At 37.9% G+C, this 17,500-nt stretch overlaps 2 protein-coding genes across 2 annotated transcripts in view; one reads left to right on the top strand and one right to left on the bottom strand.

The window, feature by feature from the left end:
• Positions 1 to 4,678, top strand: part of LOC113820844 (uncharacterized) — a 6,172-nt gene extending 1,494 nt beyond the window's left edge. Inside the window, exons 2-5 of the mRNA XM_070124232.1 lie at positions 763 to 921; positions 1,817 to 1,987; positions 2,729 to 2,816; positions 3,062 to 4,678. Of these exons, the coding sequence (XP_069980333.1) occupies positions 812 to 921; positions 1,817 to 1,987; positions 2,729 to 2,816; positions 3,062 to 4,192 (1,500 nt within the window). The 5' untranslated portion in view covers positions 763 to 811 and the 3' untranslated portion in view covers positions 4,193 to 4,678. The remainder of the gene's footprint in view (positions 1 to 762; positions 922 to 1,816; positions 1,988 to 2,728; positions 2,817 to 3,061) is intronic.
• LOC138862287 (secreted acidic protein 1A-like) lies at positions 265 to 712 on the bottom strand. Its single transcript, XM_070123996.1, has 2 exons — positions 549 to 712; positions 265 to 412 (listed from the first exon to the last, which is right to left on the bottom strand). The coding sequence occupies exons 1-2, from the start codon at positions 710 to 712 to the stop codon at positions 265 to 267; spliced, it is 312 nt and encodes a 103-aa protein (XP_069980097.1).
• Positions 4,679 to 17,500: the final 12,822 nt, after the last annotated feature.

Here is a 17,500-nt window from a genome sequence, read left to right as displayed (position 1 = left end):
AACGAACACCAGAATCAACCGAACCAAAACATGTGAAATCGAACAAATCCTGTTTCGTCCCGATAAGTGTTGGTGACATATTTTATTTTTTATTTTTTTCCAAATTTACCGTATGTTGTGTTTTGCATGTACGTATGTATGTTTCCTGTGTTATGGATTGAATAGTTTGGGTATTATCATCAGTATCATTATCATTATGTTTTTTTATCTTTATTATTATCATTGCCACCGTCGTCATCTTCCTTATTGTCATCATTTTCTTTATCAATGATCACCATCAGCATCAATATTAACATCAACACCATCACTATCAACGTCATCATGAACTTTATCATCATCATCATCATCCTTGTCCTTTTCATTATCATCAGTACCTTGATCCTTACCCGTATCTTCGCCATAACCCTCATCACTATCATTATCGCCATTTCAATTTTTTTCAATGAAATAGAACACATTCCACATATTCCACAGTATTTGAGTATAGGAAAATAACAACTTTTTCTTTAAATCTATTTAATTTTGACTTTAACTGTAAGAAAACAAACTCATTCCCAGGAGACACCACTTCCCTGCGAGTGAAATCATCACTTACATCATCACCATCATCATCATCATCATCATCATCCCCATCCCCATCATCACTACCACCAACACCACCATTATCATCACCATCATCATCACACACTGAACTACTCACAACAGCCTCCATACCATTCGAACCACAATAGGCCGTAGCAACACCGCCTCATTTATTCCCAGGAGACACCGCCTCCCGCCCGTGAATCCTCCGAAGGCATCACCGTCAGCAATGGGTCTGTGGCTGCGGGCGCCTCTCCTGCGGGCGTCTGCGCTCCGCCTCGACCTCGGGGACAGGGGCGTCTTGGGGGAGAAGCCGAGGCGGCGAGTATACCATATACGGTAAGATTGTGTGTGTGTGTGTGTGTGTGTGTGTGTGTGTGTGTGTGTGTGTGTGTGTGTGTGTGTGTGTGTGTGTGTGTGTGTGTGTGTGTGTATTATACACATTTGTGCACACACAAACACACACATACGCGCGCGCGCACATATACATATATAAATGTATATGAATACACACACACACACACACACACACACACACACACACACACACACACACACACACACATATATATATATATATATATATATATATATATACATACATACATACATATATACATATAATATTTTTGTACATGTGTATTTACATATACACATGTATATATGTAAATACAAATAATAAACAGTACTTAATGCTGTATGTGTAAACAAACGAACTGTATGAATATCACTATAAAATCTATTTTAAGAGAGTGAGCAGTATACAGTAGGGTAGCCACGCACTCCTTCCCTCCTCGTGATATTGGAATTATAAACACAACAGGGATAGGTGTGGGCCTCCACGAGTCTACACCCACGGCACATTCCTCATGTTTTGCTTCGTATCAGCTGTTTACTGTCACCCTTTTGACCCTATTAATTCCTGCCTTTCTTCGAATCCCAGGCCTCAGATTCAAATAATTTATTTAGCCATTAGTGGTACATACATTTGTATCAGTTACAGTGATAATGAACACATTAGTAAGAATGGCTCTTCGTCTGCCCCCTTTGTCCTCTTTTCATCCTCTCTCCGTTCGTTGAATCCCCATGGAAGGTCCCCTGAGGTTTAATATCGAGTACTTTTAAAAAGATTTGGTTTAAAGGGATATACAGTAGATACGTATATGGCTTTCCCATTATGATATTATAGTTTGAAGACTCCATTATCTGCAATAGACTTTACGTTCCCCAACAGAGCCCAGAGCAGCGGGAACGTGAAGTGGCTCTGGCCGGTCGACAGGGAATCGCTCAGTTTCCACCTCGTCCACAAGCACGGCACCAGAATGGGGTTATACCACATGAGACTCAATAGCGCGAGCCCCCTCAAGACAGAGGACGTCGAAAGGGCTCTTTTCCACTTGCAGAGGTGAGTCCCTTCTCTTAAGTGGTGCTTGACATGAAAGTTTGAATGCCATCTTCGTTTTTACCTGTCTTCCTTGTAAATTGTGATCATCGTGAGTATTTGAATTCGATCTTTGTTTTCAAAAGCTTTTGAGAGATGTTGAACGCTGTGTCACTTTGGATATTCATCAGATATGTTAGTGTTATTTGTGTAAATGTTTTTTTACTACACACAAGAGTAAAGTTGGATTGATATTTACGAGAATTGTTCATACAACTTTGTCATTATTATTCTACTATAAGTTAATGTGGAATTCCCAGTTAGATAGTCGTGTTAGGTTGTTTAGCCGAGTAGATTATACTCCTTGTGAAGGAGAGTATAGCTGTAAAAATATCTGCATTATGTTATTATAGAACTCCAGTGAATAAGATACTATGGTTTCGAAACGATTCCAGTAAATGCTAATGAGGAGAGTTTACAAATATACATGATAATCACTCCAGTTTATGTAAATTGGCAGTTCTTAAAGAATCAGAGCAATGTTGGGTAAACAACCCTTGTTGGGTTCGGTAAAATTGGTTCAGTAATGGTCAATTTAGGTCATACCTAGAATGGCAGGTTTGGATCCTTGTCTTGGAAGGTAATTGTACATTTATTCAACTGGACTGTTATTTAAATGTTATGTTACTTGCCCTTGATGCCTAGCACATTTATTTGTTTTAACCATTACTTAATTCTAGTGATGAGACTGTTGATTTTCCTCAGGAAGAATCCTGCCCTGAGGGTAGATCTCCGACTTCGTGAAAATGTCTGGTGGTTTTGTGAACAAGAAGGGATTAAAGTAGATTTTAAGGTAGGGTGAGCAGCACTGATTACTCTTTCATTCAGTAATTATACTTATTCTTATGGATACCTAAAACAAAGGTACGGAAGAATAGGTGATGCATTATACTTTAGGCAGAAGTACATTCCATCTCAGGATATCCTATAATTGTTTTCGTTATTTTAATAGGATTGATACAAGTGATTATTAGGTACAAACTTGCATATGATCTGGATTAGTGAAGCTTCACCAAGAATTACGTCTGTGAATTCCAGATGCTTAGCGAAGGAACCAGCTCGGAGGAGGAGATCCAACGAATGTGTGAAGGAGGGTTTCCTGACGGGGCCACTTGGAAGTTCAGAATGATCCCTCTGGGGAAGGACGCTCCGTGCGCAATCCCAGAGGTCAAGGGTGACTTTCCTTATCAGTACAGTATTATGGTGACCGGCCACCACGCGTTAGGTGACGGCCTGAGTGCCTCGTTGGTGGCGAAGCAGATGGTGGAGTTGTTGAATGATGTGATCCTCGGACGCCATGTTAGTGATGAGGTGTCCAGTCGGTTCGTTCAGAGGGAGGAACTCGGGGAAATCGAATCAAGGATAATAAAGAAATTGAAAGAGGACCCTGAGCGTCACGATTACGTCAAACAGACTATGCCGACGTCCACTCCTTTATTACTGCAAGCGTTTCCACGGCCCTCAGTGGATCGAGCCGCAACCAGACATCTTTCACGCATCGTTGACGTTGAGGTTACACGGAAATTCGAAAAGCAGTGCAAATCACACGGAGTCACCATCAACAGTGCTTTCAGTGCCGTGATCAACATTGCCTTAATCAGACTGGTGCAGAAGTCTGGTATATCCCAACAGTCATACCAGATTGCTAGTAATCATGCTGTAAGCATGTTACGGTACCTGAAACGGACGCCCCGTGATGTGGTGGGAGGCTATGCCGTGCTTCGCTCCCACATCTCGAAAGTGACTGACAATCACGCGAAGAATTTCTGGGAATATGCCACAGAGATCAACGGAGAGCTGCGAGAGGGCCTGACTTCAGAACTCCCTCTCGAGCAGAAGATGGCTCGCCTCATGGCCCAGCCAAACCACTGGAAGGAATGGGCCCAGAACCCCCCCGCGGTCGCCCATGACTACGGGATCACCAACATTGGTCACTTCCCGATGCCTGAACGACGTGGAGACGACCAGGTCCTGGTGACGGACGCTGCATCTGTCGCCATGGTGCATAAATACGTCCACATGCTCCTCTTTCTCGTTCACACGTTTAGGGGTCGTTGCAATTACTCTATAAGTTACGCAACGGATCACATTGCAGACGAGACAGCTATCCTCTTGGCGGATGAAGTGATGGCAGTCTATCAGGAGGTCAGTGAAGTGAATGGAAAATAGAATTATGAAATGAAAATACTGAATATTATGTTTAATACGTTATTAGTGAATAATGAAAATGCGAACATCGATAATTACATTTTATCATAGTTGCCCTTTGTTTTTTTTATCGCTGGTGATATTTTTATGTTTTAAAGATTGCCATAAGGTCAAGAGAATGAATCTCCTAATTTCTGATTCTTCGAGACCTGACCAGTGACGGGTTATAGAAATCGGTGTTGTAGTGTTGATGTGATAGAATTCTGCATTGTGAAATTTGAGCCCGTAAGGACCTTTTGTTATGCCATTGTTAATTCTACTTCTCATACCGGGGATGTATATTTTTAGTAATAATTAAACCGAATTAAATAATTAAAATCGGTATAAAACGATATCGATAAGAAAGTAATGTCGACGAAAACGTTTGTGATGATAAGCAACACAGCACGGACTATTTTGAGATGGAATAACTGTTATATTTCTCAATAAATAAAGCTGTTGATTTTCTCTAGGGTGTTATTGTCACTGATGCAGTAAATATTAATAGCATGCCATACGTTTAAGACCTTTTGTGTGTACCAATCTATTTTCTATGGTAATTTTTCCTATATGTAAATTTTTCTGTGGCAGGAGACAAGCACACAATTTAGAGGACAAACATGACAAGAGTAATTTTACTGTTTAGTCATCAGTACTACCATTGAAATGTTCGCAAAACCACTAGATTTGTCTTTAAAAACCGACAGAAACAAAAGAAATAAACTTCGTTTTCAAGCCTAAATTTAGACTTTCAATTTTATTTTTTTCCGCTAGATCATAGCTCAAATCTTATACATCTAGCGGGGAAATCGCTAGTGCCTGCCTGGACTGGACTGTGGACTGGACACTGGGTACTTTAGGGCTGTCTGTAAAATAACGGAAAAACAAAAAGCAAACCACAGATGTTTCTGTTTACATTTCGAATCCCGTGTGCCTATTTCGTGTGGTTCATTTGATCACATATTTCTCTAGTTTTATCTGCGTGACATTACATTCATCCATCATATCCTGAATTCATTTTTATTTCAAGACATAAACGCAAGAGATTTGAGTTTGTGTGAAATGTGAGAGGAGTATAAAAAGGAAAAAAAATAACTATACCACTGTCTAGGCAATGGAGATTTTCAGAACTGGACTTAATGGTCCTTCACAATACACCAGCACCATCACTACATTTACCAACACCACCACCATCATCACCATCACCACGACTATCATCACCGGACACATTATGTCCAATTTTGAACTTCACAATTGTCTTTTACACACCACCATCATTACCACCACCACCACCAACATCATCACCACCACTATCATCATCACCACCACCATCAACACCACCACCACCATCAACATCACCACCACCATCATCATCATCACCACCACCATCATCATCACCACCACCATCCTCACCACTGCCAGAATTCGCCAATCCACCCCCCCCCCACCACCCACACACACACCACCGCTACCACCAAGGGATCCATCATAGAAAAAATATATTCCCAAAAGTGTGCACTAAAGAACAAGAGTACATGATATAGCGTCGAAATTATCCCTCCATAAAAACGCTAAATTTGACTCTTAAAGAAACGTTTTTACGACACATCAAGTTAAAAATGGGTGTGTTAACGTGTTAATGATGCTCCGTTGATGGTGATAAAGACGAAATGTGTGAAAATATGATGTATAGAAGGGGATAGTGTAAAAGGAAAGGTCCATAAGCTATGAATAAGAGATTTTCTAGAGAGTTCTTACAGGTATAGTCAGACGAAATAACGATATTGATCAAAACAGTAACGCAAAAAGTTACAAAGTTAGAATTGATCACTTTAATTATTAATAGACTCTCTCTCTCTCTCTCTCTGTGTGTGTATCAATTCTATCTTTCTCTCCTGTACGTAAATGTTTGACTGACAGCCACTATTGCACCTGCTGTTAATGGATGATACGCACCAGTGTTCCGACTGACAGACACGACAGGTGCTTAAGCTATCCTCGTATATTCCTACTTATACCACATTCACTTGTGTGTGTGTGTGTGAGAGAGAGAGAGAGATGAGTATTTGCGTGCGTGTGCGTGTGCGTGTGTGTGTATAATTAATCATATACATATTTGTATATATAAATAAATATGAGTATATATGTGTACACACACACATGTGTGTGTGTGTGTGTGTGTGTGTGTATGCGTGTGTATACATATATGATTACGTACATGCAATACATACATACATACGCACAAACACACATATATACATATGACATACACTTGTAAGTACAGGTGTTTGTGTGCATGTTTTGTACTGATGATCTTATAACTGCATAGGGTAATTACTGCCATTTTTTCACGCGTCACAGTTTATTATCGCATTTAAATACTTCATTTAATTATCATTGTTATTCTTCATACAATTAACATTATTGTCATCATCTTTATCATTTCCAATCCCATTATTACCCCCATCGACAATATCATCATAATAACAATGATAACGATGACCAATAATAATAATAATAAAAATGAGAATAATATCGAAAATAATAATTGTTATCATTACTATTTTGATCGACTGGTGAGTACAGACATAAGGACATATAGATAGACAGATAACTCTATAGATGTACATATAGAGAAAGACAGGTAGACGGAGAAATATGTGTGGATACACACACAGGTCTGTCTATGCATACATGCACACACACACACACACATACATATGTATGTGTACATATAAATATCATCATCATGGAGCTAACGTCGACGAGGACGCATTGCCGCATCCAGCCTTTGCTTGTACCTGCGAGGGTCCCTCATGGCAAGCCGCCAGGCAGGAACTCGGTCCGTCTCAAGCTCCTCACGACAGGTTTGGTCGACCTGCCCAAGCCACGACTTCCTGGGTCGTCTCCACAGGCCTCCACCCAGGGCTGTCTCGAACAGAGACAACCTGGTGGGCAGGATCATCCTGAGGGAAGCGAGCCAGGAGTTGGCGATCACGGATTGCGCAAATAATAGGTCCTGTGCCAGTCTCACGGTGCAACCGTTGGTTTGACACATGGTCCCGCCAACAGTACCCCATGATCCGGCGCAAGGACCTATTACAAAAGGCATCAAGACGTGACTCCAAGGTGCAGGATAATGTCCAGGTTTCGCTACCGTATAGCAAAACTGGCATTATCAGGGCTCTTGAAGACACGTAGCTTGGTCCTTCTGCACAGGTACCGGCATTTCCAAATACTCCTGTCGAGAGAGTTCATGACCCCTGCTGCCAGGCCAATTCATTTGCTGACTTCCTGGTCTGACAGCCCAGAGTTACGAACTACACTACCAAGGTATGTAAATTCTCTGCGACTTCAATGTCCTCGCCGCAAGCACGTACCATCCAAGCAGGTTCTCCTAGCAAGTCCCCAAAGTCCTGGATCTTGGTCTTGGTCGAGGAGACCTCTAGACCCAAGGACTTCGCATCATTACTAAATACATCAAGAGCCACCACTAAGGATTCCAAAGGCTCAGATAGAATAGCAACATCATCAGCAAAGTCAACATCTGTAACCTTGATATTGCCCAGAGTTGCTCCACAATGACTTTGGACAGTAGCATGCACATAAAACATGGCAATGGATATAAAGACATAGTCAGGAAATTTAGTAAACAACTTGTTAAACAAACGATTGCATGACCTTCCTTGTTGTGCTTATCTACAATATGCTAATAAATAATTTCATAAACTTACACCGTCGCGTTTCCCCAAGTGACGCTGCTACAGAACCATGGGAAGAGAACTCCCACCATTCAACCTAAAATACATACATTATTAACATTAAACTCCCCTTTTCTGTTTTAATGTAACATAGGCCTAATTTTAAAAATTCACAGCACCGTGTGACAAATATGTGCCTTTGAAATTATAATATCACTAATGAAAAGAAAATCCAAATGTCAACGCGTTTCTTACACTATAAGTTTTTCATTTCTTCTATATTCCACATTTTATTAACCTAAACAATTAATCACTTACTTCCGCAGTAACTGCATAAAATAGTGATGTTATAAAACCTCACGGTACATACCATATTTTCGTAATAAAATATCTTCCAAGTAAAACAATGCAGGAGGCGCAGCTCGCTCCATTCAAAACAGAGACCCACAATGCATTGCGTGAGACGCTGACAGATACTACAAAACACCACAAATACAAATCCACTGGAGGAATACATGTTCAAAAGTTTGAAACAAATTCTCAGTAAATTACATAATTATTCGTGATACGAGATCACTAATTATACAGAAAGGAATAAAGTACGTATAGATGGGAGTATAATTTGAACATACAATAGGCCTAAATGTAATGCAATTATATATATTTATAACATAATTCGTAAGTATGTAATTGATATATACCCGTGCATTCCATATTCTACAGTGTCCACAATGTGCTGTTAAATGTATGGAGTGAGTACGAATATATATCATACATCATATGTATGCTTTATAATAAATGTGCACACACACACACACACACTTATTTTGCAGTGTCACTTTTACAATTTGCTGTAGAGTTTTCTCCAGGACACAGGTCTGGGCAAAGGTGGTATTCAGAACAAGCTCTTGCTCATACACGAGTCTCCCCTTTTCTGATCCCTGATGTAGTTTAAATTAAGGGTAGGGCAAGATCTCAAACAGTTTAGATCCATCAGTCCCTGTTTCCATAATTTGAAGTTCAAGATAAATTGCCGAAGGAACTCCAACTCTGGTATTTTACTAGTACACTAAACTACCAGGAACTAACACCAAGGCATCATAGTGCTTGAACAGTGACCCTCTGTCCCTTTGTCTCTGTCCCTATGATCATGCTTGTTTCAGTTATTGATTTAGTGTATGTTGATTGGAAATGTGTATCAGCGCCCAGATAAAGTCAGTTTTCCTTTAGATTTACTGAATGACAGCAAAGAAAAATCATCAGCATAGGGTTCATGGACACTGAAGGTCACCACATAGTTACTGTGATGCTCTGTGTTGGTCTTTATTAGTCGAGTATACTACCTATATACCAAAAGCAGTAAGCCCTTAAAAGGAATCTGGAACTGGAGTTTTGGCAATTCCTGTAGCTGTACTGGCTCTTATGATTCCTTTGGACTATAACCCAGCCCTTACTCACGAATCATGACTATTATGACTATTCAAGGCGGGGATCCATGGCCACTCGTAACTATATGCCAGAAATCATAACGATTATAACATGTACTTTGCACCTAGAGCTTCTTCCCTTCCACAAACCTATCAAAGCTAAAAATTCTCCATTTTTTTACTTCTTGTATCTTTCTTCTCCATTGACCTTGAATTTGCTCTCATTTTTTCATTTTTTCCTATACCTCCTACGCTTTTCCCCTCCCTCCACACTCCCTCATTCTTCCTTCATCCTTCCCAATTTCTCCTTATCCTTATTTCTTGCTCATCCTTTCATCTTCTTGCTTTACCTTTAATCGCTTTTCTCCATTCTCTTTTCTGGTTGCCTCTTCCTCCCTTTTCTTCCTATACATTTTGCTTCCTCCCCTTCCCATCCACTCTTCCTTTAGCCTCACAATTGCTCCCCATCCCTTTCCTTCTTGCTGTTACTCGCTCTCTCCTTTCGACTTCATTATCCCCTCCTCCTTTGGCCTTCTCTGTCCTTCCTCTCCTCTCTCTCCCTGTCATTCCTCCTTTTTCCCATTTCCCCTCCTCTTCCACTCTTTCTCTCTCCATTGCACCCACTCCCTCACTCTCCATTCCTCTCCCTCGCTTTCCATTCCTCTCACTCACTCTCCATTCCTCTCATTAACTCTCCATTCCTCTCCCTCGCTCTCCATTCCTCTCACTCACTCTCCATTCCTCTCCCTCACTCTCCATTCCTCTCATTAACTCTCCATTCCTCTCCCTCGCTCTCCATTCCTCTCACTCACTCTCCATTCCTCTCCCTCGCTCTCCATTCCTCTCACTCACTCTCCATTCCTCTCATTAACTCTCCATTCCTCTCACTCACTCTCCATTCCTCTCCCTCGCTCTCCATTCCGCTCCCTCGCTCTCCATTCCTCTCATTAACTCTCCATTCCTCTCCCTCGCTTTCCATTCCTCTCACTCACTCTCCATTCCGCTCCCTCGCTCTCCATTCCTCTCCCTCGCTCTCCATTCCTCTAATTAACTCTCCATTCCTCTCACTCACTCTCCATTCCTCGCCCTCGCTCTCCATTCCTCTCCCTCGCTCTCCATTCCTCTCATTAACTCTCCATCCTCCCCTTCTCTCTCCTTTCCCTCTCCCATCAAGCTGACTACGGTTTCCAGCAGAGAGAAGGCAGTGTGAACACCTCATCAGCTCCAATAGTTTTGTGACCGCCGTCGAATATCATGTACCGATGCTCGACCGGTGGATCGCTAACCTCCATGAAGAACTCGTCGAAAGGCATCCTGTAGAAGGCATTGGTGTTTGCCTCGCGGTAGACGCCGATGAAACTGTTGATCTGGGAAGCGGTTTGCCACAGGAGGACGTGGGAGCTGTGTGCGTGCGAGTGGAATTCCGAGAGCTCCCCGCCATTGGCTCGGCAAGCTGCACGGGCCTGTTCCCACGTCCGGTTCACCTTCGGGCCGCCTTTGTTCACCAGGAAGAACCCGTGGAACCGTGCGTAAGTGTGTACTTCGAGCGGGGCGTTGCTCCTTCCTCCCAGCGATATTCCTCTGAAGATCTTACAGGTGTGGGTGATTGTGTCCCAGCTGAAGCCGATGCATCCACCGCACCGTTTAACACAGCTGTTGGAAGGGAGACGGAAGGGTCATGTCTTGGCGAATGATTATTATTGTTGTTTTGTTGTTGTTGGTATTGTTAATGTCGTCATCATCATCATCATTATTATTATTAACATTAATATTAATATTACTACTACTACTACTTCTACTACTATTACTACTACTGCTTCTAATACTATTACTACTACTACTTCTACTACTATTACTACAATTATTGCCACTACTATTATTATGGTTATTGCTATTATCATTAATGTCATAATTAACATTATTATTATCATTATTACTGTTAGCAGTAGTAGTAGTATATGTAGGAGTAGCATTATTAATGTTATTATCATTATTATTATCATCATTGCTATTACTATATCATTATATTATAATCATTATTTACATTATCATTATCACTACTGTTATTATTGTTATCGTTATCATCATTATCATCATTAAGAATCATTCTTTCTATGGTTATCTTCATCATCTTAATCATAATTCTCATTATCATTATTGTCGGTAACATTATGATTATCATTATTCCAAAGGTCAATTTGTGTGTGAAATTAGGTGGTGTTAAAGAATGTTTGTGATACCATCGCGATTTTTATTTTTGTATCTATTTATTATTTATTTTATTTTTATTTATTTATTTTTGGCTGAAGTGAACTGATGAAGTTTGTTCAAATTATATAAAAATTTAACGGATACACTAAGATTTAAGTTAAAAAAATGATAATGGTAGATAAAAAATACAAAAATAATATAATAGCTATAAGGACGAAAATGCATTAATGATAACAATGATTAAGATAACGATCATAAAAAATAACGATAACACCTACGAATCACAACCTTGAACACACCGATATAACAGAAACAAAGGCAAATTCCTCACGTTGGTAAGAGTGTGTTATTATACGTAGAGGCTCCTCCTGCAATGGTTCGCGTCTGCCCTTGGAAGAGCCTGCTGTAGTTCCCGGCGCCTCCGCCAATGAAATAATTCCCTCCACTACAGCGCGTAATTACCGAAGGAGCAGAGAGTCCAACGCGGTAAATGATGGTTATGGCAATTGGCGCGTAGAGGTACGTTAGAGCTTTCCTGGATACCATTTCGTTCTTCTTCTTTGAGGTTGTTGACGTGGCGTGGCGGGCGGGAGTGGAGGGTCCTTGTGAGATGCTGCAGATCTAGGACTCTAGAGATTTGAGGTTATCTGGAGGTCGCAGGTTTAGGTGTCAGGAGATAGGAGGTTCTTAAACGATTGTCGTGGGTCGGTAGGTTCTCTTGGAGGATGTTTGCAGACGCTGAGGTCGAGGTTGGTGTAGGTAGGACCTTGTAAGATGTCAAAGATCTTCTAGGAATTTAGTTAAAGCATGTAGAATCTCCGTTAATGAGTTGTAGGTGTTTTCCCATCAAAGGTGAGACCGGTAGGGTATCTTGAAAGATGTTTACAGACGTTGAAGTTGATAGGTAGGTAAGACTTCTTCTAAGAACCTATAAGACGCTAGTTTACGCAGGTTGTGTTTCATCTAAGATAGTAGCGGTATCTGAAGACGTTCTAGTTCGAACACCAAAAACACCCGTTGGACTTCTAGAACCTCCCAATACTCTTTGGACACAACACCGCTGGAGTTCCTTAGAATCTCTCCGAACTGTAGACTTTATGAACGTGATTTTAACTCGTCCGTGTGACCTCCCTGTAGCCACGTCCTCCGCCGTCCGTGAGAGGTCGGGGAGTGGGACATGACAAGGGCCAAGGGGAATACTTTATGCTACCTCGCGTGCTGGTCTGTACTTTAATATTATGATTACTATTTTTTCTATTATAATTTATTTGTGTTTATAGATGTATTTTTTTCGCGGAGTGCCATTAATCAATAAGTACGGGTAGGTGTAACGCTTTTTTACCAACATTTTTTTTTTTTTTTTTTTTTTTGTCTTTCTGTTCTAACCTATTTAATGATTTCTTGAATTCTCGAATGAATTATATAACTTTGGTTGATGCTGTTATCATTATCTCGATTTATTATTATTATTATTATCTGTCATATTTATTATTATCATTATTATTATTGTATTTAACATTACTATTTTTGCCCATATTTTTCTTGTTATCATCATTCTCGTCATTACTATTGGCCTTGCTTTTATGCACATTATTATTTTTGTTTTTGATATTATTATTATCATTCATCTTTATTATTGTCATTGTTATGGATATTATCATTATTGTTGTTATTATCATTCTTATCATTATCATTCTTATCATTATCATTATTATTGTTGTTGTTATTATCATTATTACTATCACTATTGATACTATTGTTATCATTGCTGTTATTACCGTTATTATTATTGTCATTGCTATTTCCATCTTTATTGCCATTATCATTTTCATTATCATTAACCTTATAACTACCGTTGTTATCATTATTACTCTTCCTATTCTTTTCATTGCTATTGTTCTTATTGTTATTGTTGTTCTTATTATTACTATTATTGTTATAATTGTTATTATTATTATCATTATTATTATTATTATTATTATCATTATTATTATTATTATTATTATTATTATTATTATTATCATTATTATTATTATCATCATCATCATCATTGCTATTATTATTGTTGTTATTATTATTATTGTTATTGTTATTATTATTATTATTATTATTATTATTATTATTATTTTATTATCATTTTCATCATAATCATCACTGTTATCCTTATTATTATTATCACTGTTTTTGGTCTTTATTATTAACATTATTATAATTATTATTAACATAATTATTATTGTAATCATCAGTGATATTATTATTATTATTATTACTATTGTTATCATTATTATCATAATGGTGATAAAAATAAAAATAATAATAATCATTAATATCATAATACTCATTATTATTATCATTATTGTCAGTACCATTATTATTATCATTATTATTATCATTTTTATCATCATTATCATTATTATCATTATTATTGTTAGTAGTAGTAGTATCAATATTTTTATTATCATTATTATCATTATTATTGCTGTTGTCATTTTGGTTATTATAATTATTACTATTATTATAACTGTTATGATTATTATCATTTTTGATATCATCAATACTATTAGCATTATCATAGCTATTGTTATTGTTACTATAATTTTCATAAGTATCTCTCTATATTATTATCGTTATCATCATTGATGTCATTACTAATGTACAAGTCTTATCGTCATCATTATCATTGTCATCATTATCACTGTTATTAAGATAACGATAATAATGATTATAATAACAATCGTGATAATAATAATAATAGTAATAATAAAAGCAATGGTAATATTGATAATGATAATTATAATGACTATAATGATAAATTGATAATGAAAATAATAACTGTAATGATAATAGTAATGATAGTAATAATAATATTTATAATGATGATAATAATGATCATGGTAGTAATAAATTGATGATAGTAGCAATAACTATAACAATAACAATGATTTTAATAAGAATAGTAACAATAATGATGATTATGATAACACTAATGATTATGACAATTATAAGAATGGTGAAAATCATAATAATGATAATAATAATAACGATAATGGTAATGATAATAAAACAACAGTGATGATAATGATAATGGCAATAATGATAAGATAAGAACAGAATGATAATGATGATAATGATAACGATAACAAGCATCATTATCATCATTATTTGTGCGTTATTGTTATTATTTTAACAGGATAAATAAATAAATGAACAGACCAAATAAAAAAAAAAACTACCACTTACCCAGTGTCAAACATTTCCAACACCACCTGAATGTTTTTCTTGTAGTAATGTGTAAAAACACCATAAGAAGGTCATGGTAACCTATAGAAAGACTACACCCTCCCCCTCCCTTCCCCTCTCCCCCTCCCCCTCCCTCTCTCCCTCTCTCTCCCTTCCCCTCTCCCCCTCCCTCTGCCCCTCCCCCTCCCCCTCCCTCTCCCTCTCCCCCTCCCCCTCCACCCTCCCTCTTCCTCCCCTTCCCCCCCCCCCCTTCACTTTTTCTTCCTTTTCTTTTTTATCCCTATCTTTATTCTCCATTTTCCCATTTATTATTTACAGTACAGCGTTCCAAGATTGTGAGGCACACACAGACACACACACACACACACACACACACACACACACACACACACACACACACACACACACACACACACACACACACACACACACACACACACACACACACACACACACACACACACACACACATACACACACACACTCACATACACTCACACACACACATACACACACACACACACATATACACACACACACACACACACACACACACACACATACACACACACACATACACACACACATACACACACACACACACATACACACTCATATACAGATATTATGGTAATTTAGTAATTTAACAAAATACATACTGGTGTAAATCCCTCTATAATGGTACTCAATATAATCTAATTAATGGAAAAAATACATTACCATTATTATGATTATTATTATGATTATTACTATTATTGTTATTATTACACTTTGTAGTATTTGATACTGTAAAGGTAGTTCCTTCAAAGGCAAGTAATATATATTTACAAAAAATAAAAAAATAAAAAAAAAAATAAAATAAAACAAAAAATAAAAAAATAAAAAAATGCGATATACTGGTTAGTAACCACTGGTCTGGTATAACCTTTTTCATTTGTTTTATCCGAATCGCAACAACAACGGTAGTGATAATGATAACAATAAACAATGATAAAAAAATACGTTTGCTGGCTTTTCCTTTTATTCTTACTTTTCATTGTGATTATCTTTCTTTTAGCTATCTTTACTCATGTGTCCCTTTTTGTCAGTCTTCTCAGTTTTGTAAATATGATGGAATATAGCCAAGGTAGCTTGAGATAGGTTACCTTTTCCTTGTTGATGAAAATCCTAGTTGGCAACTTCCGAGCCTCTTTGCCTATATTCATTGCTTATATTAGTATTACTTTTCCTTAGTTTCGTTTCCTATTTTTCTACCACTATTATTAGAATCATTATAAAAATGCAGTGAAAAAAACACTTACCATACAATATCGCATATATATAGCTGTCTTTACTCATCTGTCTGTTTCTGTCAATTTACTTACTTATTTTAATCCGTTTTATTATCAGTATTATAAGCTAGCAGGTGAGAAATACCTAAGCTATTTATCCTTGTATCTTCTCCGTCTCTCTTTCCATCTGTCTATCAATATACTTGTCATTTTACATATCCACTTATCTATCTGCATATCTATCCATCCATTTGCAAAACCATCTATCTATCTGTACTAACAAGCAGTTCTGTTACACTGATAATTACACCGAAGGCCACTTTAACACATTCAATCAGTCAAAAAGGCCACTTTAACACATTCAATCAATCAAGAAAGCCACTTTACTACAATCATTCAATCAAGAAGGCCACTTTACCACAATCAATCAATCAATCAAGAAGGCCACTTTACTACAATCATTCAATCAAGAAGGCCACTTTACCACAATCAATCAATCAAGAAGGCCACTTTACTACAATCATTCAATCAAGAAGGCCACTTTACCACAATCATTCAATCAAGAAGGCCACTTTAACACATTCAATCAGTCAAAAAGGCCACTTTACCACAATCAATCAACCAAGAAAGCCACTTTACCCACAAACAATTAGTCAAGACGGCCACTTTACCTCAAACATTCAACCAAGAAGGCCACTTTACCTACAAACAATTAGTCAAGAAAGCCACTTTACCCACAAACAGTCAATCAAGAAAGCCACTTTACCCACAAACAGCACAATCAAGAAGGCCACTTTACCCACAAACAGTCAATCAAGAAAGCAACTTTACCCACAAACAGTCAATCAAGAAGGCCACTTTAACACATTCAATCAGTCAAAAAGGCCACTTTACCACAATCAATCAACCAAGAAAGCCACTTTACCCACAAACAATTAGTCAAGAAAGCCACTTTACCTCAAACAATCAAGAAAACCACTTTACCCACAAACAAACAATCAAGAAGGCCACTTTACCACAAACATTCAATCAGGAAGGCCACTTTACCCACAAACAAGCACAGAACATGTCTTATCGGTGTCCATCTCTCTATCTCTCTTTCGAGCTTCTGAAGGCTCTCCCAAGACACTCCTCTCCTGATATGAGTAAGTGTTATCTACGACTTGCATTGTTTCTCTTATCTCTGGTCGAGCCTGGGATTTATGTTAATTACTGTTAAGGTCTCTAAGGACAGGTATGAAACACTCAAAGGTAAGTACATTTTTTTTTTCTTTTTTGTTGGTGTTATTGTTTTTTGTTTTTATGTTTATTGATGTTGTTTTTTCTATTTCTCTTGCTTTTTATTTTCTTCTTCCTCTTCTTCTCTTTCTTCTTCATCGTCATCTGGTATCGATCTTATCTTAAGCAGTGAAAATTATCATATTACTTGTAGATTATACT

The sequence above is a fragment of the Penaeus vannamei genome, chromosome 8 (genome assembly GCF_042767895.1).
Source record: "Penaeus vannamei isolate JL-2024 chromosome 8, ASM4276789v1, whole genome shotgun sequence".
NCBI classification, from domain to species: domain Eukaryota; kingdom Metazoa; phylum Arthropoda; class Malacostraca; order Decapoda; family Penaeidae; genus Penaeus; species Penaeus vannamei.
The sequence above is the reverse complement of the archived record's forward strand: the minus strand, read 5'-3'. Positions and strand labels throughout refer to the sequence as shown.

Excerpts from the sequence above, each read along its gene's own strand:
- LOC138862287 (XM_070123996.1), bottom strand. The coding sequence starts at position 712 with ATGGAGGCTGTTGTGAGTAGTTCAGTGTGTGATGATGATGGTGATGAT. Across the intron at positions 413-548 it reads GTGGTGTCTCCTGGGAATGA|TGATGAGGGTTATGGCGAAG; the intron begins GTTTGTTTTCTT and ends CGATAATGATAG.